Source organism: Tamandua tetradactyla, chromosome 1, assembly GCF_023851605.1.
Source record: "Tamandua tetradactyla isolate mTamTet1 chromosome 1, mTamTet1.pri, whole genome shotgun sequence".
In the NCBI taxonomy this organism is placed as follows: domain Eukaryota; kingdom Metazoa; phylum Chordata; class Mammalia; order Pilosa; family Myrmecophagidae; genus Tamandua; species Tamandua tetradactyla.
In genome coordinates, this window is record NC_135327.1 from 182689815 (window position 1) to 182714114 (window position 24300).

Consider the following 24300-nt stretch of genomic DNA (forward strand, 5'->3'; position numbering starts at 1 on the left):
CATTTGGAAGAACTGGAGAAAGAACAGCAAGCTAACCCCAAAGCAAGCAAAAGGAAAGAAATAACAAAGATTAGAGCACAAATAAATGAAATTGAAAACATGAAAACAATAGAGAAAATCAATAAGATTGATGGGCCCTTAGCAAGATTGACAAAAAGAAGAAGAGAGAGGATGCAAATAAATAAGATCAGAAATGGAAGAGGAGACATAACTACTGACCTCACAGAAATAAAGGAGGTAATAACAGGATACTATGAGCAACTTTACGCTAATAAATACAACAATTTAGAGGAAATGGACGGGTTCCTGGAAAGACATGAACAACCAACTTTGACTCAAGAAGACATAGATGACCTCAACAAACCAATCACAAGTAAAGAAATTGAATTAGTCATTCAAAAGCTTCCTAAAAAGAAAAGTCCAGGACCAGATGGCTTCACATGTGAATTCTACCAAACGTTCCAGAAAGAATTAGTACCAATTCTCTTCAAACTCTTCAAAAAAATCGAAGTGGAGGGAAAACTACCTAATTCATTCTATGAAGCCAACATCACCCTCATACCAAAACCAGGCAAAGATATTACAAAAAAAGAAAACTACAGACCAATCTCTCTAATGAATACAGATGCAAAAATCCTCAATAAAATTCTAGCAAATCGTATCCAACAACACATTAAAAGAATTATACATCATGACCAAGTAGGATTCATCCCAGGTATGCAAGGATGGTTCAACATAAGAAAATCAATTAATGTAATACACCATATCAACAAATCAAAGCAGAAAAATCACATGATCATCTCAATTGATGCAGAGAAGGCATTCGACAAGATTCAACATCCTTTCCTGTTGAAAACACTTCAAAAGATAGGAATACAAGGGAACTTCCTTAAAATGATAGAGGGAATATATGAAAAACCCACAGCTAATATCATCCTCAATGGGGAAAAATTGAAAACTTTCCCCCTAAGATCAGGAACAAGACAAGGATGTCCACTATCACCACTATTATTCAACATTGTGTTGGAGGTTCTAGCCAGAGCAATTAGACAAGAAAAAGAAATACAAGGCATCAAAATTGGAAAGGAAGAAGTAAAACTATCACTGTTTGCAGACGATATGATACTATACGTCGAAAACCCGGAAAAATCCACAACAAAACTACTAGAGCTAATAAATGAGTACAGCAAAGTAGCAGGTTACAAGATCAACATTCAAAAATCTGTAGCATTTCTATACACTAGTAATGAACAAGCTGAGGGGGAAATCAAGAAACGAATCCCATTTACAATTGCAACTAAAAGAATAAAATACCTAGGAATAAATTTAACTAAAGAGACAAAAAACCTATATAAAGAAAACTACAAAAAACTGCTAAAAGAATCACAGAAGACCTAAATAGATGGAAGGGCATACCGTGTTCATGGATTGGAAGACTAAATATAGTTAAGATGTCAATCCTACCTAAATTGATTTACAGATTCAATGCAATACCAATCAAAATCCCAACAACTTATTTTTCAGAAATAGAAAAACCAATAAGCAAATTTATCTGGAAGGGCAGGGTGCCCCGAATTGCTAAAAACATCTTGAGGAAAAAAAACGAAGCTGGAGGTTTCGCGCTGCCTGACTTTAAGGCATATTATGAAGCCACAGTGGTCAAAACAGCATGGTATTGGCATAAAGATAGATATATTGACCAATGGAATCGAATAGAGTGCTCAGATATAGACCCTCTCATCTATGGACATTTGATCTTTGATAAGGCAGTCAAGCCAACTCACCTGGGACAGAGCAGTCTCTTCAATAAATGGTGCCTAGAGAACTAGATATCCATATGCAAAAGAATGAAAGAAGACCCATCTCTCACACCCTATACAAAAGTTAACTCAAAATGGATCAAAGATCTAAACATTAGGTCTAAGACCATAAAACAGTTAGAGGAAAATGTTGGGAGATATCTTATGGATCTTACAACTGGAGGCGGTTTTATGGACCTTAAACCTAAAGCAAGAGCACTGAAGAAGGAAATAAATAAATGGGAACTCCTCAAAATTAAACACTTTTGTGCATCAAAGAACTTCATCAAGAAAGTAGAAAGACAGCCTTCACAATGGGAGACAATATTTGGAAATGATATATCAGATAAAGGTCTAGTATCCAGAATTTATAAAGAGATTGTTCATCTCAACAACAAAAAGACAGCCAACCCAATTACAAAATGGGAAAAAGACTTGAACAGACACCTCTCAGAAGAGGAAATACGGATGGCCAAGAGGCACATGAAGAGATGCTCAATGTCCCTGGCCATTAGAGAAATGCAAATCAAAACCACAATGAGATATCATCTCACACCCACCAGAATGGCCATTATCAACAAAACAGAAAATGACAAGTGCTGGAGAGGATGCGGAGAAAGAGGCACACTTATCCACTGTTGGTGGGAATGTCAAAGGGTGCAACCACTGTGGAAGGCAGTTTGGCGGTTCCTCAAAAAGCTGAATATAGAATTGCCATACGACCCAGCAATACCATTGCTAGGTATCTACTCAAAGGACTTAAGGGCAAAGACACAAACGGACATTTGCACACCAATGTTTATAGCAGCATTATTTACAATTGCAAAGAGATGGAAACAGCCAAAATCTCCATCAACAGAAGAGTGGCTAAACAAACTGTGGTATATACATACGATGGAATATTATGCAGCTTTAAGACAAGATAAACTTATGAACCATGTAATAACATGGATGGACCTAGAGAATATTATGCTGAGTGAGTCTAGCCAAAAACTAAAGGACAAATACTGTATGGTCCCACTGATGTGAACGGACATTCGAGAATAAACTTGAAATATGTCATTGGTAACAGAGTTCAGTAGGAGTTAGAAACAGGGTAAGACAATGGGTAATTGAAGCTGAAGGGATACAGACTGTGCAACAGGACTAGATACAAAAACTCAAAAATGGACAGCACAATAATACCTAATTGTAAAGTAATCATGTTAAAACACTGAATGAAGCTGCATCTGAGCTATAGGTTTTTGTTTTGTTTTGTTTTGTTTTGATTTTACTATTATTACTTTTATTTTTTTCTCTATATTAACATTCTATATCTTTTTCGGTTATGTTGCTAGTTCTTCTAAACCAATGCAAATGTACTAAGAAATGATGATCATGCATCTATGTGATGATGTTAAGAATTAATGACTGCATGTGTAGAATGGTATGATCTCTAAATGTTGGGTTAATTTCTTTTTTTCTGTTAATTAAAAAAAAAAAAAAGAGAAGGGATAATTGGAGATGAAGGGATACAGACTGTACAATGGGACTGGATATAAAAACTCAGAAATGGACAGCACAATACTACCCAATTGTAATGCAATTATGTTAAAACACTGAATGAAGCTGCATGTGAGGTATAGGTTTTTTGTTTTTGTTTTTTTTTCTTTCTATTATTGTTTTAATTCTTATTCTGTTGTCTTTTTATTTCTTTTTCTAAATCGATGCAAATGTACTAAGAAATGATGAATATGCAACTATGTGATGTTATTAAGAATTACTGATTGTACATGTAGATTGGAATGATTTCTAATTGTTTTGTTAATTCTTTTTTTAATTAATAATAAAAAAAAATTAAAAAAAAAATTAACCAAATCCAAAGATAACATAGTGCTATTTATAAAGTAAAAGTAGAAACCAACCAAATGCTCAGCAATCAGAAAATAAGTTAAGAAAATTATGGGATATTAACATGATGGAAAACTACAGTGTTATTAAAAATGAAAATTACACAGGAAATGTAGCTAGGCAAGAAAATGTGAAAATAAGCCAAATAAAAAATAGTAGACCCCACCAGCAAGTACACAGGGCTCACACACCACTGGAGCACATACCCTCATCAATGATAACACAAGTGGAGCAGCAGACCTTGAAGTTTTAACATATATTCAGTTCTTTTTCTCTATAAAAGTGTTCACATTACCAATGACGATGTCTCTATTATTGACTCTGGAAATTAAAAGGTAAGCAATTGTGATAGTTCAGAGCTGTATGTACTCCAAAAAACATACGTTTTTAAATTTAATTCATTCTTGTGGGTATGAACCCAGTGTAAATAGGACTTTTGATGAGGCTACTTCAGTTAAGGTGTGACCCACCTCAATCAGAATGGGTCTTACTCCTCTTGCTGGGGTCCTTTATAAGCAAAATGAAATTCAGACAGAGAGAAAGTCGCTGGAAGCGAGAAGCTGAAGTTCAGCAGATCCCTGAAGAAAAGGAGGCCAGGAGAAGCGGCCATGTGCATTGCTATGTGTCAGAGGACACCATGTCCAAGGATGACCAGCAGCCAATCCCAGAATACCATAATCTTCAGGGAGACACCATTGCCCTGATAATGCCTTGATAATGCCTCGATCTGAGCTTTTTCCTAACTTCAAACCCCTTGCATGTATTTGCTTAAGCAGCTCAGGAAACTAAAACAGCACTGGAGTGATTACTGCATTCCATTTGGCCACTCCTATCCATCCTTCAGATCGCAGCTTAAACGGCACTTCCTGTAGGGAGCTGTGCTGACCCCCTCCAAAGTGAGCTAGATTCTCCTTCCTCCCCTGTGCTTCTAGATTTTCACAGCATAGTGCTTGTTGAGCTGCATTTTAATTCCTTGCTGACTTGTCTGTTTCCTGTATTAGAAGGCATATTTGGTGGGACTGGTAGCCTTAGTTACCATCACACCATTACAGCTCAGGACACAGGCCAGCCCAACAAAAGCTGCCTCCTTGTACTCTCTGCCAGTAATGAAGAGGGGCCCTCAGATAAACACCAACATCAGGCCAGCTCATAGGTGTCAGCACAGACCCATCTTCTAGACCTCAAGAGAACACAAGCCAGTTGACAGATGAGAGAGAAGGCACAATTTTCAGGCCAAAGGGTGCTAATCTCCAAAATCAGATTTCAAATGAAAATTGAGAGTGAATTTCAATTATAGAGTGGCCAAAACAGATAAACCACATGCCCAGCCTTTCATTGGCTGGTCATTTCCTCTGCATCATAGCTGCAGTCTGGGGATAAGGCTGATGTGGCAGCCGATAAGTAGACTCGGCTTCCTGAGAGCAAGCAGTAGCCTGTTCACTTGGGAGTTGGTTCAGAAGGCATACCAGGGTTTAGTGCTTCTGCCAGGGCTGAGAGTGGAACTACCATTGTGGAGAGAAGTAGGGCTTTGGGGCCAGGCAGACCCATATTCAAATTCTGGTTCCATGACTTGTAAACTATATGACTTTATGCAATCCAACTTCAGGGCAGTCATCTGTAAGATTGGCTGGCCTTTTCTGTGAGGCTTGAAATATGCATAAAGCACATGACAGTACTCATTAAAGGTTCCCTCAGTCGTGGGTTCTCTTCACAGTCTCTGAAGTATGGCGTGCAATGCATTGTAACCCAAGAGGATTCTGCACTTCTTTTTTGTCCTAGCCCTAGACCACCTCCCTTCCCTCCCTTCCATTCGGGGCCTCCTGCAACAAGAGCCAATGGCCTGTCCCCTGCTCAGCTCCACATACTCTATTCTTTTCTCCTTTACTTTAGTAAAAATCCAGGCTCTATTAACTTGTTCTTATTGTTAGCAAAAATTATGATGTGGGAAAGGCATTGTCCAGAGAATTATATATAAATTACAGAAATTACAAGACTTCTAAGTAAGTTATGGCTCAAAGGACCGTTTTCTGATGAAGAAGCAAGAGATCCCAGGCCCTCCACTGACTTAAGGTGGAATTTCTTTAGCTTTTCCCACCAATGTGGGGAGAAGGAATTGTGATCCTAAGGAGAATTTACTTGAAATCTCATATTTTACATCTTAAAAATTAAGATAACCCCATTTTTAATGCCTTCAATATTCTTGTTTAGTGTTAAAATGTTTCAAATCAATTGATATTCTTAATTCCATGATGTATACTTATTCACATTTTAAACTTTTTGAAATCAAGAGATATTTTACCTTCAATGTATACATTTAATTTAGCTTCTTTCCTGAACTTTGCAAACAAAGCTGTTAGTAAACCAATGGTGAGTTCTTATTAAGACAGCATCTTAGATGGTAAATAAATATAATACCTAAACTTTCTCATTTTTTTTTTCTAACCTTGAGCAAAACTGACTCTTGGTCTTAGATGAGTTTATGCTGTGACTAGCTGCTACAAAGATGCAGGGTACTCATTCTTGTCCAGCCTGTCCTTGGGCTGCTCCTGCTCCCTGCCTGGACACCTTCTGGTGCTGCTGGCCCCTTCCAGAATGCAGGGGGACTCCAGAGCCCTACAGTCATGATACTACAGTTTTTTTAAAAATTTATTTATTAATTAAAAAAATTTAACAAATGAACTAAAACATTAACATATATAATCAGTAATTCACAATATCATCACTTAGTTGCATAGTCATCATTTCTTAGAACATTTGCATCAATTCAGAAAAAGAAATAAAAAGACAACAGAAAAAAAAAGATTATACATACCATACCCCTTACCCCTCGCTTTCATTAGCATTTCAAACTAAATTTATTTTAACATTTGTTTCCCCTATTATTTATTTTTATTCCATATGTTCTACTCGTCTGTTGGGACAAGGTAGATAAAAGGAGCATCAGACACAAGCTTTACACAATCACACAGTCACACTGTGAAAGCTATATCATTATTCAATCACCCTCAAGAAACATGGCTACTGGAACACAGCTCCACATTTTCAGTCAGTTCCCTCCAGCCTCTCCACTACATCTTGAATAACAAGGTGATATCTACTTAATGCGTAGGAAAAACCTCTGGACTCTATTTGGAATCTCTCAGCCATTGACACTTTGTCTCATTTCACTCTTCCCCCTTTTGGTAGAGAAGGTTTTCTCAATCCCTTGATGCTGAGTCTCAGCTCATTCTAGGGTTTTTCTCAATCCCTTGATGCTGAGTCTCACCTCATTCTAGGATTCTGTCTCATGTTGCCAGGAAGGTCCACACCCCTGGGAGTCATGTCCCACGTAGACAGGAGGAGGGTGGTGAGATTGCTTGTTGTGTTGGCTGGAGAGAGAGGCCACATCTGAGCAACAACAGAAGCTCTCTTGGGGGTGACTCTTAGGCCTAAATTTTAAGTAGGCTTGACCTATCCTTTATGGGGTTAAGTTTCATATGAACAAACCCCAAGACTGGGGGCTCAGCCTATAGCTTTGGTTTCCACACTGCTTGTGAGAATATCAAGAATTCAACTTGGGGAAGTTGAATTTCTCCCCGTTCTCACCATTCCCCGAAGGGGGCTTTGCAAATACTTTTCCACTCACTGATCAAATCACTCTGGGATCCATTGGGGCATTACTCTGGACAAACTAACAAAATCTCATGTCCTACCTGAGATTCCAAGTACTTATGGTGTTCAATCAAACTATCTACATAAGTTATATTAGGAAATGCACTAGTCAAAATATAATCTTTATACCAAATAAACATTTTTTGCTTTACTCTCACACATAAGGTGAGATTTTAAAATATTAATTACCATCTATTTTCAGCACCCTGCAGTAATGACTCCTTTGTTCTTCCTTATGCAAAAACATTTTTTAAATTTGTACATTTAGTCACTATTATTATGCACTCTAGGCATTCCTAGATTACACCATCTCAATCTTTAACATCTATCTTTCTTTCTGATTTCATTTATGCCCCCAGCCCTCCTCCCTCTATCATTCTCACATGCAGCTTCATTCAGTGTTTTAACATAATTGTATTGCAGTTAGGTAGTATTGTGCTGTCCATTTCTGAGTTTTTCTATTCAGTCCTGTTGCACAATCTGTATCCCTTCAGCTCCAGTTACCCAATACCTTACCCTCTTTCTATCTCCTGGTGGTCTCTGTTATCAACGAAATATTCCAATTTTATTCACTAATGTCAGTTCATATCAGTGAGACCATACAGTATTTGTCCTTTATTTTTTGGCTAATCTCACTCTGCATAATGTCCTCAAGGTCCATCCATGTTGTTACATACTTCATAACTTTATTCTCTCTTAAAGCTGCATAATATTTCATCGTATATATATACCACAGTTTGTTTAGGCACTTGTCTGTTGATAGACATTTTGGCTGTTTCTATCTCTTTGCAATTGTAATAATGCTGCTATAAACATTGGTGTGCAAATGTCTGTTTCTGTCTTTGTCCTTATGTCCTTTGAGCAGATACCTAGCAATGGTATTGCTGGGTCATATGGCAATTCTATATTCAGCTTTTTGAGGAACCGAAAAACTGCCTTGCATAGCAGTTGCACCATTTGATATTCCCACCAACAGTGAATAAGAGTGCCTCTTTCTCCACATCCTCTCCAGCACTTGTCATTTTCTGTTTTGTTGATAATGGCCATTCTGGTGGATGTGAGATGATATCTCATTGTGGTTTTGATTTGCATTTCTCTAATGGCCAGGGAAGTTGAGCATGTCTTCATGTGCCTTTTGGCCATTTGTATTTCCACTTCTGAGAAGTGTCTGTTCAAGTCTTTTTCCCATTTTGTAATTGGATTGGCTGTCTTTTTGTTGTTGAGTTGAACAATCTCTTTATAAATTCTGGATACTAGACCTTTGTTTGATATGTCATTTCCAAATATTGTCTCCCATTGTGTAGATTGTCTTTTTACTGTCTTGATGAAGTTCTTTGATGCGCAAAAGTGTTTAATTTCAAGGAGTTCCCATTTCTTTCTTTCCTTCTTCAGTGCTCTTGCTTTGGGTGTAAGATCTATAAAACTTCCCCCTAGTAAAAGATTTGTAAGATATTTCCCTACATTTTCTTCTAACTGTTTTATGGATTTAGACCTAATGTTTAGGTCTTTGATCCATTTTGAGTTAACTTTTGCATAGGGTGTGAGATATGGGTCCTCTTTCACTCTTTTGCATATGGATATCCAGTTGTCTAGGCACCATTTATTGAAGAGACTGTTCTGTCCCAGGTGAGTTGGCTTGACTTCCTTATCAAAGATCAATTGTCCACAGATGAGAGGGGTCTATATCTGAACACTTTATTCCATTCCATTGGTCAATATATCTATCTTTATGCCAGTACCATGCTGTTTTGATCACTGTAGCTTCATAAAATGTCTTAAAGTCAGGCAGCGTGAGACCTCCAACTTCATTTTTTTTCCTCAGGATACTTTTATAGGATACTATTTGGGGCACCCTGCCCTTACAGATAAATTTGCTTATTGGTTTTTTTATTTCTGAAAAGTAAGTTCTTGGGATTTTGATTGGTATTGCATTGAATCTGTAAATCAATTTAGGTAGAATCGACATCTTAGCTATATTTAGTCTTCCAATCCATGAACACGGTATGCCCTTCTATCTATTTAGGTCTTCCGTGATTTCTTTTAACAATTTCTTGTAGTTTTCTTTATATAGGTCTTTTGTCTCTTTAGTTAAATTTATTCCTAAGTATTTTATTCTTTTGGGTGCAACTGTAAATGGAGTTCATTTCTTGATTTCCCCCTCAGATTGTTCATTACTAGAAACACTACAGATTTTTGAGCGTTGATCTTGCACCCTGCCACTTTTCTGTATTCGTTTATTAGCTCTAGTAGTTTTGTTGTGGATTTTTCAGGGTTTTCGACATATAGTAACATATCATCTGCAAACAGTGAGAGCTTTACTTCTTCCTTTCCAATTCTGAGGCCTTGTATTTCTTTTTCTTGTCTAATTGCTCTGGTTAGAACCTCCAACACAATGTTGAATAACAGTGGTGAGAGTGGACATCTTGTCTTGTTCCTGATCTTTGGGGGAAAGTTTTCAGTTTTTCCCTATTGAAGATGATATTAGCTGTGGGTTTTTCATATATCGCCTTTATCGTTTTGAAGAAGTTCCCTTCTATTCCTATCCTTTGAAGTGTTTTCAACAGGAAAAGATGTTGAATTTTGTCAAATGCCTTTTCTGCATCAATTGAGATGATCACGTGGTTTTTCTGCTTTGATTTGTTGATATGGTGTATTACATTAATTGATTTTCTTATGTTGAACCATCCTTGCATACCTGGGATGAATCCTACTTGGTCATGATGTATAATTCTTTTAATGTGTTGCTGGATTCGATTTGTTAGAATTTTGTTGAGGATTTTTGCATCTATATTCATTAGAGAGATTGGTCTGTAGTTTTCTTTTTTTGTAATATCTTTGTCTGGCTTTGGTATGAGGGTGATGTTGGCTTCGTAGAATGAATTAGGTAGATTTCCCTCCTCTTCAGTTTTCTTGAAGAGTTTGAGCAGGATTGGTACTAATTCTTTCTTGAATGTTTGGTAGAATTCACATGTAAAGCCATCTGGTTCTGAACTTTTCTGTTTGGGGAGCTTCTTAATGACTGATTCAATTTCTTTACTTGTGATTGGTTTGTTGAGGTCATCTATTTCTTCTTGAGTCAAAGTTGGTTGTTCATGCCTTTCTAGGAACTTGTTCATTTTATCTGCATTGTTGTATTTATTAGCATAAAGCTGTTCATAGTATCCTGTCATTACTTCCTTTATTTCTGTGAGGTCAGTAGTTATGTCTCCTCTTCCATTTCTGATCTTATTTATTTGCATCCTCTCTCTTCTTTTTGTCAGTATTTCTAAGGGCCCATCAATCTTATTGATTTTCTCATAGAACCAGCTTCTGGTTTTATTGATTTTCTCCATTGTTTTCATGTTCTCAATTTCATTTATTTCTGCTCTAATCTTTGTTATTTCTTTCCTCTTGCTTGCTTTGGGGTTAGCTTGCTGTTCTTTCTCCAGTTCTTCCAAATGGATAGTTAATTCCTGAATTTTTGCCCTTTCTTCTTTTTTGATATAGGCAGTTAGGGCAATAAATTTCCCTCTTAGCACTGCCTTTGCTGCATCCCATAAGTTTTGATATGTTGTGTTTTCATTTTCATTTGCCTCAAGATATTTACTAATTTCTCTTGTAATTTCTTCCTTGACCCACTGGTTGTTTAAGAGTGTGTTGCTGAGTCTCCACATATTTGTGAATTTTCTGGCACTCTGCCTATTATTGATTTCCAACTTCATTCCTTTATGATCTGAGAAAGTGTTTTGTATGATTTCAATCTTTCTAAATTTATTGAGACTTGTTTTGTGACCCACATATGGTCTATCCTCAAGAATGATCCATAAGCTCTTGAGAAAAAGGTGTACCTTGCTGTTGTGGGGTCTAATGTTCTATAAATGCCTGTTAAGTCTAGCTCATTTATTGTATTATTCAAATTCTGTTTCTTTATTGATCCTCTGTCTAGATGTTCTGTCCATTGATGAGAGTGGGGAATTGAAGTCTCCAACTATTATGGTAAATGTGTCTATTTCTCTTTTCAGTGTTTGTCACATGTATTTTGGAGCATTCTGGTTCGGTGCATAAATATTTATGATTGCTATGTCTTCGTGCTGAATTGTTCCTCTTATTAGTACATAGTATCCTTCTTTGTCTCTTTTAACTGTTTTACATTTGAAGTCTAATTTGTTGGATATTCGTATAGCTACTCCTGCTCTTTTCTGATTGTTATTTGCATGAAATATCTTTTCCCAACCTCTCACTTTCAACCTATGTCTATCCTTGGGTCTAAGATGTGTTTCCATATGTGCACAGATGTCACAGCATATAGATGGGTCCTGTTTTTTAATCCATTCTTCCAGTCTATGTCTTTTGATTGGGGAGTTCAATCCATTAACACTTAGTATTATTACTGTATGGGTAGTACTTTCTTCTACCATTTTACTTTTTGGATTTTATATGTCATATCTAATTCTCCTTCTTTTTACCTTTACTGATAGTCTTCCTTTCTACACTCTTCTCCACACCTCTCTCTTCTGTCTTTTTGTATCTGTCTCTAGTATTAGTATTTCTTGCAGAGTTGGTCTCTTGGTCACAAATTCTCTCGGTGATTTTTTTGTCTGAGCATGTTTTAATTTATCCCTCATTTTTGAAGGACAATTTTGCTGGATATAGAATTCTCGGTTGGCAGTTTTTCTCTTTTAGTAATTTAAATATGTCATCCCACTGTCTTCTTGCCTCCATGGTTTTTGCTGAGAAATCTATGCATAGTCTTACTGGGTTTCCCTTGTATGTGATAGATGGTTTTTCTCTTGCTGCTTTCAAGATTCTCTCTTTCTCTTTGACCTCTGACATTCTGATTAGTAAGTGTCTTGGAGTATGTCTATTTGGATCTGTTCTCTTTGGGGTACGCTGCACTTCTTGGATCTGTAATTTTAAGTCTTTCATAAGAGTTGGGAAATTTTCAGTGATAATTTCCTCATTAGTTTTTCTCCTCCTTTTCCCTTCTCTTCTCCTTCTGGGACACCCACAACACGTATATTTGTGTGCTTCATATTGTCATTCAATTCCCTGAGTCCCTGCTCATATTTTTCCATTTTTCCCCTATAGTTTCTGTTTCTTGTCAGATTTCAGATGTTCCATCCTCCAGTTCATTAAAATCCTATTTTCTGCCTCTTGAAATCTACCATTGTAGGTTTCCATTGTTTTTTTAATCTCTTCTACTGTGCCTTTCATTCCCATAAGTTCTGTGATTTGTTTTTTCAGACTTTCCATTTCTTCTTTTTGTTCATTCTTTGCCTTATTTATATCCTCCCTCAATTCATTGATTTGGTTTTTGATGAGGTTCTCCATGTCTGTTCGTATATTCTGAATGTATATTCGTTAAATGAATTAATTTTTTCAGCTCCTGTATCTCATTTGAATTGTTGGTTTGTTCCTTTGATTGGGCCATATCTTCAATTTTCCAGGTGTGATTTGTTATTTTTTGCTGGCATCTAGACATTTAATTACCATAACTATTTTATTCTGGAGAGTGCTTGCACTTCCTTTACCTAGGAAGTGGATGAATTTGTTGTTGATGGATGAATTTGTTGTCTGTCTGTTCTTTGACACTCAGTTCAGCTTATTCTGGACCTCTAGTTTAGGTTTTGTTTAACAGAGGAGAATTTTTCAGTTCTTGTTTTCTTGTTTCTTGCCCTGCTTGTATGGTGCCTTCCTCCCCCACCCCCACCCCCAACTTAGGAGGGTCTGCTTAGGCATTATAGACCCCAGCCAGATTTTCCCAGGCCACACTGGCCTCCTATCAGGAAGAAAGAGTCATCTGCATCGGTTTTCCCTGAGGGAGAGACCCAGCAGGTTGAAAGACTTTCCTGTGAAGTCTCTGGACTTTGTTTTTCTTATCCTACCCAGTATGTGGTGCTTGTCTGCCTGCGGGTCCCACCAGCATAAGATGATGCAGTACCTTTAACTTTGGCAGACTCTCTCTGCTGGGGGCGTGGTGGAGACAGAGGACAGGTTGTAGGCTGGTTTTAATGGCCTCAAATTACCAAGCCTTGCTGTCTGAATTCCTTGAGGGAGGGATTCCACCTGAGTTGGGCTTCACCCCTCCCCTAGGGAAGGTACAGGCTCCAGACAAGCCCTCAAAGGAGCTCCTTTCTGCCTATGCCTGGGGCAGCTGCAGCCTGAGAAGTCCTCCCACTGAATCTAAAGGCAGTCAAGCCACAAAAACCTGTTTCCTTTTTTTTTTTTTTCTTTTTCAATCAGTCCTGCCCCCTTGGCGCTGGGGCAAAAATGAGCAACCCCCACTTTGATCAGTTTCACCTGAACTAGGGGCCTATTTTTAGTAGTCAGAATTTGTTAATTAATGCCAAAATTGGTGTTTGGTTGGGCTCAGCCCCTGCTGCTGTTAAAGTCTCTTTCCTTTCCCCTCTGGGAAGCAGCCTGTGGGGGAGGGATGCTGGCCACCATGGCTTGGGGAACTCACAGTTCTGGGGATGCTCGCAGCTGGTCCATCTGGTCCAGACTGGTATACGCTGTGTGTCCGGTCACTGACGTGGCCCCAGGAGCTGTTCTGCACTGTTTCTGGTTATTTAGTAGTTGTTCTGGAGGACAAACTAAACCGTGCACATTGGTAAGCCACCATCTTGGCCCGGTCGATACTACAGGTTTTAACTACCTGGGACCAAATCTTAGTTTTAGCATTTTTTACAGGTTAGTAGCTTATCCAGGTTCTATGATATTTTTTCTGATATTTATCTTTTACTTGTGTTTCAAATAATTGATCTTATATGCTTTGTTTTTAAAAAGTTCTTCATCACAAGTCTGGTTTGCAATTTGAGCTGTTAAATCCATCCTTCTTTATGGACACACTGGCCACAAGGAGGCTACTTGTTCAGCTGAGGTCCAGGCTCATCCTGGGTTAAGCCTGTCAGATGACAGGCTGGAGATAAGGGATCCTTTGTCTTACAGGCTTACCTGATGGCACATGCTGTGCCCTTTGGTCCAGAGTCCTGGAATGGTTTCTCTGCACAGCCTGCTTTCACAATGATAACAGCTAGGGGCTGGGAACAGGCCCCAGGCAGAAACCGTTTAGTATCCAACTCTTCCTGCCTTCATGGGCTACCATTCCTCTGGCATATTCTCCCTAGTCATAGCACATACTGTTTATAAAACATTTAGAAAATAAAGATTTAAAGAAGAAAATAAAATGACTTATAATCTTGTCTCCCAGTGGTAACCACTATTAAAATAATGGGATATTTCCTTTCAATCTTTTTCCTGTGCATATGTATTTACCATAGTGGTATCTAGACTTTACTTTTCCATCTACACTGCATCTTTTCCATTTCCCCATTTTTTAAAAAAATAAACATCTTTCTGTTTAAAGTAAATAATCCACATTCACTGTAAAATATTGTCTCATAGATTTTCAAATGGAAAAAGTGGTGTGCCAGTTTGAAGCTACTATGTACCCCAGAAAAGCCACGTCCTTTAATCCTCATTCACTATTGCTGGGTGGAATCTTCTTTTATTGTTTCCACAGAGATGTGACCCACCCAATTGTGGGTGGTAACTTTTGATTAGATGGTTTTCACGGAGATGTGGTTTTTTTCCATTCAAAGTGGGGTTGCTTACTGGAGCCCTTTAAGAGGGAACCATTTTGGAAAAAAGCTACAGAGCCAAAAGAACCAACAGAGCCCACACAGGCTGAGGCTTTTAGAGCAGAAGAAAAATTCCCCCAGGGAAGCTTTATGAAACAAGGAAAGAAAGCTAGCCAATGTCATCATGTGCCCTCCCAGGTGAGAGAGAAACCCTGAACTTCATTGGAGTTAAGGTATCTTTTCCCTGAAGGCTTAACTTGGACATTTTCATGACCTTAGAACTGTAGACTTGTAATTTAATAAATTCACTTTTTAAAAGGCCATTCCAGTTCTGGTACATTACATTCTGGCAGCTTACTAACTAGAACAAATGGGAAGATACAAGAAAGTCTTTCTTCTCTCTGTTGTGGGAGATGGGAGCATGGAGAGGGACTGGACTGAAAGTCAGAGGACCCAAATGATGGTTATGACTTGAACACAGTATTGGAGTGGGGGAGTGGGGGTTGTTGAAGTCAGTCCACCTAGATACAAGTCTTTTCTCTTCACTCTGTGACCTGGGGTAGATTACTCAATTTTTCTGTCTCAGATTCCTCATCCATAAAGTTGAAAAAAGAACAATATTTAATTCACAGGGCTGTTTGGAGATTAATGTATTAATACATATAAATTCCTTAAAACAGTATCTGGCATACATGAAGAACCCAATAAATACTGGTGATTATTACTGAGGCAGTTTAATCTAACGGTTAAGATCATGTACTATGGTGTCAGATTTGTCCCAGTTCAAATCCCCACTCCAACTCTCTCTTACTATCTCTAACCTTGGGCAAGTCACTTGAACTCTGAGCCTCCGGCTCCTCCTTAGAGCTCAAACAGACAGCATTCTGCAGAATGCCTGGCACGTAGTTAGGATTTCTCACTGCACTGCACTGTCCCTGCTCAGTGCCAAGTGTTCGGCCAAGAATCTTGTGTCAATTATCTCATTCAACCCTCACAAAGAGCCTATGAGGTAAACACCATGCCCTTATCATCCCTATGTCATCAACAGGAAAATGGAAGTTCCTGAGGTTAATTTGGATAAATTAAGTGGCACAGCCAGGATTTAAATCCAGACACGATATGATTTATAATTCCAAAGCCTATGTTCTTCACCACTGTTTCACAGAAAACAGACCTGGGAATAGACAGACCAGGATGCTAAACGTATCTGGGTTTTGGAGTGGGGTGGGGAGGGGGTCGGTATGGAATACCAGCTTATGTGGCATTTCTGGGAGAGGTAAGAGGGAGACCTAAATTAATTCTCATTGACATCAGGCAAACACATCTGCCCTGACACTCATCAAGAGCATACACATGCAAGTTCCTAGCAGGGTCAGCACCTCGTGATTTCTGGAAGTCCTGACCCAGCTGTGTTCCTGGCTTAGCCTGAGCAAGCCCATCTCCTAAGAGGTCTGGGACCAACAGCCAAGTGGAGCTTTCCTGGATAAAAGATAGTGAAGCAAAGCTTGCACAATTCTGGGGCAGAAACTTTTCAACCCAGAATTCTATACCCAGCCAAGCTATCAATCAAGTGAGAGGGCAGAATCAAACTATGTTCAGACATAAAAGGTCTCATGTACTTTTCTTCAGGGAGTTTGCCGAGGACATGTTTAACCAAGGAATGGATACAAACTAAGAAAAAGAAAGACATGAAACCTAGGAGACAAGTGATCAGAAATAGAAAAGAGGCAAAAGGTATAATGAGGATGCAGGGAAACATAAATTCCAAGACAATAGCTGTGCAGCAGGCCTAGTGAGCAACCAGTCCAGACTGGAGAAAAGTACAGAGACACAAGGAGGCTTTCTTGTCCAGTCTCACTGACCTTTTACAATTTTTTTTGAAAGGCTCTTGCTGCCTTGCCCACCAGTTTTATAAGACATGATATTCATCTACTGGGATACTCTTCCCTTGCAAAATAATTCCTACTTATCTTCATTTCAACTTAAATCTCACTTCCCAAGGGAGATATACACATGTCTCCCCAATCAGACAAGGGCCAGTACAGACTGGACCTTGAGTTCACTGTTAACTGTAGGATGTAAGCATCCCTATTCCAGCTTTCCCAGCTCGGCTTCCACTCCTTATAATGAAAAGTAAGTTGAAGGCTCTGGAGATTTGACTTTTGGTCGCCTCTGCATTTATTTATTTCTCTGAGTGACTTCTTGGTGACTTCTTCCATAATGTGTTGGACTCCATCTTTGAGATTTCTTCCAATGTTAGGATTCTGTAATGATATCCACATACCTCTCGTGGGTCCCCCACCACTTCTCACCTGCATGTGACTCAGCAGGGGCAAGGAAGCATGGTGGGCTGAACAGAAAGCCTGGCTGGCCTCCCAGGTCTGAGCTTCCTCAGGGAGGTAGAAACAGTATTCCTCTGACCACATCCAGTCCTTGGGGCATGGTTGGCAGCTGCCCCCTGCTAGCATAGAAACCACTAGTGAGCTGCAGGGTAAATCGTAAATAGCAGGCACACATACATTAAAAAATAAAATGAAACAAAACCTGGCCACCTTGACTGAGGGAGCAAATCTGGAGGGATGGAACTAGCAAGCCCTGGAGGAGAAAGGGTAGACAGGACCCCGGGAAAATTGTAAAATTTATGCAATGTCCAAAGTTCTCCTGAGTGGGGGATGAAATCCCATTACCTGTCAGGGCGCAAGTTGGTTTTGTAGGAGGAAGGAACTCTGTTTTCTTTGCAAAAAGTAATGTTTGCTCGACAAACCCTTCATGCTCGACAAGTTTCTCGTGCTGTATCTACCCAGTGGGGATGTTTTTTCCTAATTCTCACAATGGTGCTATTAAGAGGTAGAGACAGCAATGATGGGGGGTAGGGTGGGGGGTGGGGATAAAGGAGGGGACTAGAATGGGGCACATACCGACTCTAGAGGCCAGGACCACAATGGTGACAGCAGACACTGCCAGGAGCACTGCCATAACAGCCAGGGCCCAGCGCAAGGACTTCATGTACATGGGGAGTCCTGCAGGGTGATGGAGAGAAATAGACTAGTTAGGAGACCACCCACCTGTACTCAACTCAGAACAGCATTAACTCATTTCACCAGTCATCTCACCCACTTTAGCCCACACAACCTTAGCCTAAGAGACGAGGAAAAAACATTTGATTTAGGTTAGACTTTTGTATTCGGGAGAAAGATGCTAGAAGATGTTCTATTTCTTGAATAGTTAGATATAAAAACACTATTCAAGAAAGAGAACAAATAATCGGCAAGCAACCATTTGTTGAGCAAGACTCAGTGTACGAATGCCACTCAGAATAGGGTAAGGACACTACCCCTCAGGAGCTTACAGGATAGTCCAGGATACCAGGGGATAAAACTACCAAAAAAATAGAGGAATGAAGGTGAGATTTGAAGTTCAGCAGGCCTGGATTTGCATCTTAGCTGCATGGAAATCAAAGATAATCTTGGTTTTTCTCATTTTAAAATAAAAAACACAGCTGACTCTTCAATCTTTCCCGGTCAATGACACACTTGAAACACTACACATGAGCGTGCTTTGCAGATTTTCAAGCACTGTATAAATGTGAGCTGTCAAGTAGTGTTGCTGCTGACTCAAGGGCCACGATGGCTGAACGAGACTGCAGAGATGGGGTGGGTAGGTAGTCCAGGAGGCTGAAGGGCACATGCAAAGGCTCCAAGATGCAGCATACTTAAATTCTACATCCTGTCCTGTGAATGGAGTAGAAGGGAAGTGAGAGGGGAAAAACTGAAAAACAACTGTTAAAGAAACCAAAAAAAGAGATCAGGCTTCAATTAGAGAGAAGAATGAAGCCAGTCAGGTTGGGACTAAGGTCAATCAGAATACAGAGATAAGGAGGACATTGTCTATATTTTAAAACTTCAACTCTTGTATAAGACCAAAGGAAGAGAAGTTTATTTTGCCAAAACTTAAATTTTCTCTGTAGCACATAATCTAACTCAACCTGTCTGGATAGCTCATTTAAACAACCCAAACACATGGAACCCAGAATGGGAATCAGGGCTTGTGATTCTGTATAGTTTAATGTAATACCTGGATACATCCCAGAGTAGTTGGGGCAGATAATTAAGAGAACAAAGTCCCTTGATGGACAGGAGAAAAAACATGTAACTAATAAGCTTTATCAGTGGGAAAACCACTGACACTGCCTCAAACATTAGGGACTCCCAAGTCAATAAGCCAAGCCCTTGATATTGAGAGCTTGTTCTTATGAAACATATTTATGTAGCAAAGAGCTCAGCCTACCTATAGTTATGAGTAAGAGTTACTTCCAGAGAATGTCTTTAGTTGTTCAGATGTAGCCTCTCTCTCTCTCTCTCTCTCTCTAAGCCTAACTCTGCAAGTACACTCCCTGGCAATGTGGGACATGACCTCCAAGGATGAGCCTGGCCCTGGCACTGTGAGATTGACAATACCTTCCTGACCAAAAGGGGAAAAAGAGATGTAACAAAATAAGGTATCAGTAGCTAAAAGAGCGTTCAGATAGAGTTGAATGGCTATTCTGAAGGCTACTCTTATGCAAGCTTCAGGTAGATATTGCTAACTGCCACAGTTTGCGAAACCCCAACCAAAATCATTCCTGTTAACCCTAAAGAACACCTAGGGCTCTATCTGAGATTCTACAAAAGTTTAATATACTAAGATTCCTTTCCAGAAACCTAAAACCTCCAGATGGGTTCCTAGGCCAGATAAGTCTGAAACCCAGAGTGGCCAGTCTCTCCAAAAACATCAACTACTTCCATCCCCTTATTCCATATTATTGACAGCCTTTCCAACACAAAAAAGTTAGAATGGGCAGAGCCCAAATAGCCCTAAAGATTGAGAGAAAGATCAAAGGAGAAGGAGGAGTTATAACAGAGAAGATAGGGTTTAACAAATGAGTATGAATCACTATATTGATATTTCTGGAGTCTTGGAGCAGTTAGAAGTAAAAACCTAAAATTGTGGAACTGTAACTCATACCACATTCTGAAATCTGTTCTATAACTGCTTCTTAACATGTGCTTTGAAATGTATTGCTTTTTTTGTATGTATGAAATGTTTCACAATAAAAAAAATATCTTAAAAACAAACAAACAAAAAGATAGTAGGGGAGGGACGAAGCCAAGATGGCAGATTAGGGAGCACCAGGATTGTTTATGCTCTAGGGCCACTAGCAAACAGCCAGGAACTGTCAGAAATAACTTTTGGGGTCTCCAAAGACCAGAAAAACACTGTACACCAACTGTACGTTATGCAGGAAAGAGTGGCAGGAAGAGACTGATAAACTGTGGTTAAGGTCTGTGAGTACTGTGGAATCTGGTGCCTATCCTTCCACTGTCGCGGCAGGTTGCCTTCGGAGCCACTCCCTGGCTGGACACAGAAGTCCTCTTCCCCAGGAACAAACACACAGGGGGTAGGGGAACATGACTGGGTACCAATGGTGACTTTTTTTTTTTTTGAATGCTGTATGGTAGGGGTCACATTTCATTATTTTTCCATATGAGTATTCTGTTATTGGAGTACCATTTGTTGAGTTTTTTTGTTTGTTGATTTTGCTTGTTTGTTTTTTGGGCAGTTCATGGACTAAGAATTGAACCCGGGTCTTCCGCATGGCAGGCAAGAATTCTATCACTGAACGACCCTTGCTGCCCCTAATTATGACTTTCGATTAGTGAATTCAGGTTGCTTGGTTCCAGCTCTGAGAACAGCTAAAGTTCCAACCTGCCCAGGAAAGAAAGCAGCCAGGAGCCTGTTTCAATCCTGTCCCCAACCGTGGAAAAAGCAGTGGATGATTTAGAGACATAGTAACTTCTCAGGGTGGTGGGGAACAGTTTTCTGAAGCCTTGGGGCAACTGGGAACAGTTTGCTAAAGGGCAGATCTTTCTCAAGAAAAGTGGGGGGTGGGTGGGGGGGTGGGCGCAGGTCATAGCCCAGCACAGTTTAAGGCTTTTGATTAGAGAATTCAGATTGCAGGGTTTGGGATCTGAACAATAGCTTCAACCTGACCCAGCCAAAAGCACCTGGTAGCCTCTGTATCAAACATGCCCCTGGCAAGGGGGGAATCAGTTGAGAATTAACGGTACAATACCACTTTAGGACTAGGAGGTGTAGTTGGCTGAAGAACATCATATGCTGGGTTCATCAGGAAAGCAAAGATTTGGGCAGTTGTCTGAAAGGAGATTGGCATATATCTGGGTCTTCACCCCAGGGCACTTTGGAGCCCATCTACACCCTCTTTGGGGACCTTTTTCTGAATGCGAAAATTTGATTTGGGAAAGTCCTCTCCAGGGGGACCCACCTCCAAAATTACCTTCCAGATAAAAGTAAATAAAGATAATGAAAACAGTGTTAAAATTATACAGATGTGGGTGCACAAGTAGTTTAGTGGCTAGAAAGCCTGCCTTCCATGTGGGAGACCCTGGTTCAATTCCCAGACCACGCACCACCCCCCAAAATATACGTATTTGCCCCTATAAATAAATAAATAAATAAATAAATAAATATATAGGCAAATACAAAACAAAGAACAGATCAACATTCCCAGAGGAGGAATAGGGGAAAAGATGAAGCAATTGCACAAATAGTGCAATGTCAAAAATTATGCCATATATCCAAGGCAAGAACATAGATGAATAAGATCTGAAAAAATCTGATCTGTTATATATGAGCTATTCTAAAAGTATAGAATAAGTTGAATTGAGTATCAAAGAACAGTATTAACACAAAGCCAGTCAACAAGAAAATCCTAGGCAAGAGAGAAAAGCTGACCTCCAGAGAAAATTTATCAAGAAAATGAAATTCCCAGACACCATCAAAATATTACAAGCCATACTAAGAGACAGGAAGATATGGTCCAGTCAAAGAAACAAATTAAAACTTCACATGAGATACAGAATTTGAAACAACTAATCAATGTTCAAATAAATTCCCTAAATCAATTCAAGGAGATGAAGGAAAATATGGCTAAAGAGACAAAGGATATTAAGACACTGGGTGAGCCTAAAGAACAACCTGAAAGTATGGAAAAAAAAATAACAGAACTATGGGAATGAAAGGCACAAGAGAAGAGATAGAAAATTCACTAGAGGAGAGGTGGGGCAAGATGATAGCTATGCCAGTTTGAATCTGTGATGTACCCCAGAAAAGTCATGTCCTTTAATCCTCATTCAACATTGCTGGGTGGGGCATTTGATTAGATTATCTCCATGGAGATGTGACTCACCCAGTGGTGGGATTAGAGGGATATGTAACCCTACCCATTCCAGGTGGGTCATGATTAGTTTACTAGAATCCTTTAAAAGAGGAAACATTTTGAAGAGAGTCACAAGAACTACAAGAGCCCATGCACCTGAGACCTTCAGAGATGAAGAAGGAAAATGCCCCTGGGGGAGCTTTATGACACAAGAAACCAAGAAGTAGATGTTGCCATGCTCGCCATGTGCCTTTCCAGTTGAGAAAGAAACCCTGAACATCATTGGTCTTCTTAAAACAAGGTATCCTTCCCTGGATGCCTTAGATTGGGCATTTCTATAGCCTTGCTTTATTTGAACACTTTCACATGTAAATTTGCAACTTAATGAACTACTCTTTTTAAAAGTCATTCCTTTTGTGGCATATCACATTCTGGCAGCTAGCAGACTAGAACAGTGGCATAGGGAGGAGTGAAATTTAGTTCATCCTCTAGAGCAGCTAGTCAATAGCCAGGAACTGTCTGGAACAACTACCTGAGTGATGTCTGTGACCAGACACACATCACACACCTGGATGTGTCTGGAATGGGTGGAAAGACTGAGATTACACTACAGATCTGTGAGTAAAGACTCCAAAATCTGGAGATTGGCATCCCTCCCCCCACTAGCAAGGCAGGTTCAGTTGAAACACTTCCCCATGGGAAAAAGAAGCAGTCTCTGCTGGAGCAAGGGACAGAAGCACAGCTAAGCTCCAAATACAGATAAACCCAGAGAAATCAGGAAAGTAAGCCTGAGGTCCCTCTCTCCCTGCAGAGTGGAGAAAGGGCTGACTAAGAAAACAAAACAATACCAAACCAAACAAAACAAAACAGAGGCTTCTGGAGTTGGACAAGCTCAGAATACTAGAAAAGGGCTATGTCCATTTTTAGATCTGGGTACCAACCTCAGATTGTAATTGGTGAACTGTGGAGGCTGAGGACTGGCTCTGAAAAGGGATTTTTTTTTCCTTTTTAAAAAAGTATTCTAAGTAGCTCATTATAGAAAGCCTCAGGCACTTTCAATTGTCAGCACTGACCCAGGCAAGGGCACAGTTAAAAGAAAAAAGTCAGGTGAAGGAGATAATTCCCTAAAAGTTGTATCTTCCCCCCAAAAAGGGGGGAGCATGGCCCAATTTAAGTGGTGGCCCTCCTTCAAAGAAGTCAGACCCCAGGGGCTGGGAATCTGAAACAGCTTAAGCTTGCTTTCCATCACAGTCTCTGTCTCAACTAGGCCCCTGGCAGGCTGAGCATTGAATAAACCACACCACTTTTTGCAGGTGGCTGACAAATACCACCTGCTGAGCACGGTAGGAAAAGCAGAGTCTAGAGCTCCACAAGAAAGTCAGACAACCTCCTGGGTCTCATCCTCAGGGAAACTGGATACTGATTACACCCTCCTCCTGACACCTGGGCTCATCTTGTCTGGAAACTCTGATTGGGGCTGCTGATATCTATAGAGCTCATCCTAAATAAAATGCCCCATTTAGGCAAGCCAAGAACCAGAAAAAGAAGAGCTGAAAAATTCTGAGCAGTTAGCTAGAAGCTATGCTAGAGGTCTAGAATATTTTGAACTGAACAGCCCCCCCCCCGCAAAAAAACCCAAACAAAAAAGAAAAAACAGATAGAGAGCAAAGCGAACCAATAAGAAAACACTAGGTAAAAGAGTGAAAATGACTCCAGAATAAACTAACCAAGGAGATCAGATGCCTAGACACCTCAAAAAATTACAAGTAATAGTAGGAAAAACAAATATAAGGCCCAGTCAAAGGGAAAAAACCTAACACATCAAATGAGATACAGAAGTTGACACTAATTAATGTTTAATCAAACACGCTAAATCAAGTCAAAAATCAAATCAACGAGTCAATGGAAGATACAGCAAAAGAGATGAATGATATAAAGAACATTTTATGGTGACCATAAAGAAGAACTCAAAAGCTTGAAAAAACAAATTACAGAACTTATGGTAATGAAAGGCACACTGAAGAGATGAAAAACACAATGAAGACTTACAACAGCAGATTTGAAGAAGCAGAAGAAAGGACTAGTGAACTAGAGGACAGGACATCTGAAAAACTATACACAAAAGAACAAACAGGGAAAACAATGGAAACATATGAGCAGGGTCTCAGGCGAAATAAATAACACC

At 39.6% G+C, this 24300-nt stretch overlaps 1 protein-coding gene across 1 annotated transcript in view; it reads right to left on the bottom strand.

The window, feature by feature from the left end:
- The window catches only part of KLRG2 (killer cell lectin like receptor G2), an 86101-nt gene that overhangs the window by 13473 nt on the left and 48328 nt on the right, over nt 1-24300 (bottom strand). The window contains exons 2-3 of the mRNA XM_077164438.1: nt 17818-17919; nt 17212-17357 (exon numbers count right to left, since the gene is read on the bottom strand). Coding sequence (XP_077020553.1) covers nt 17212-17357; nt 17818-17919 — 248 coding nt within the window. The remainder of the gene's footprint in view (nt 1-17211; nt 17358-17817; nt 17920-24300) is intronic.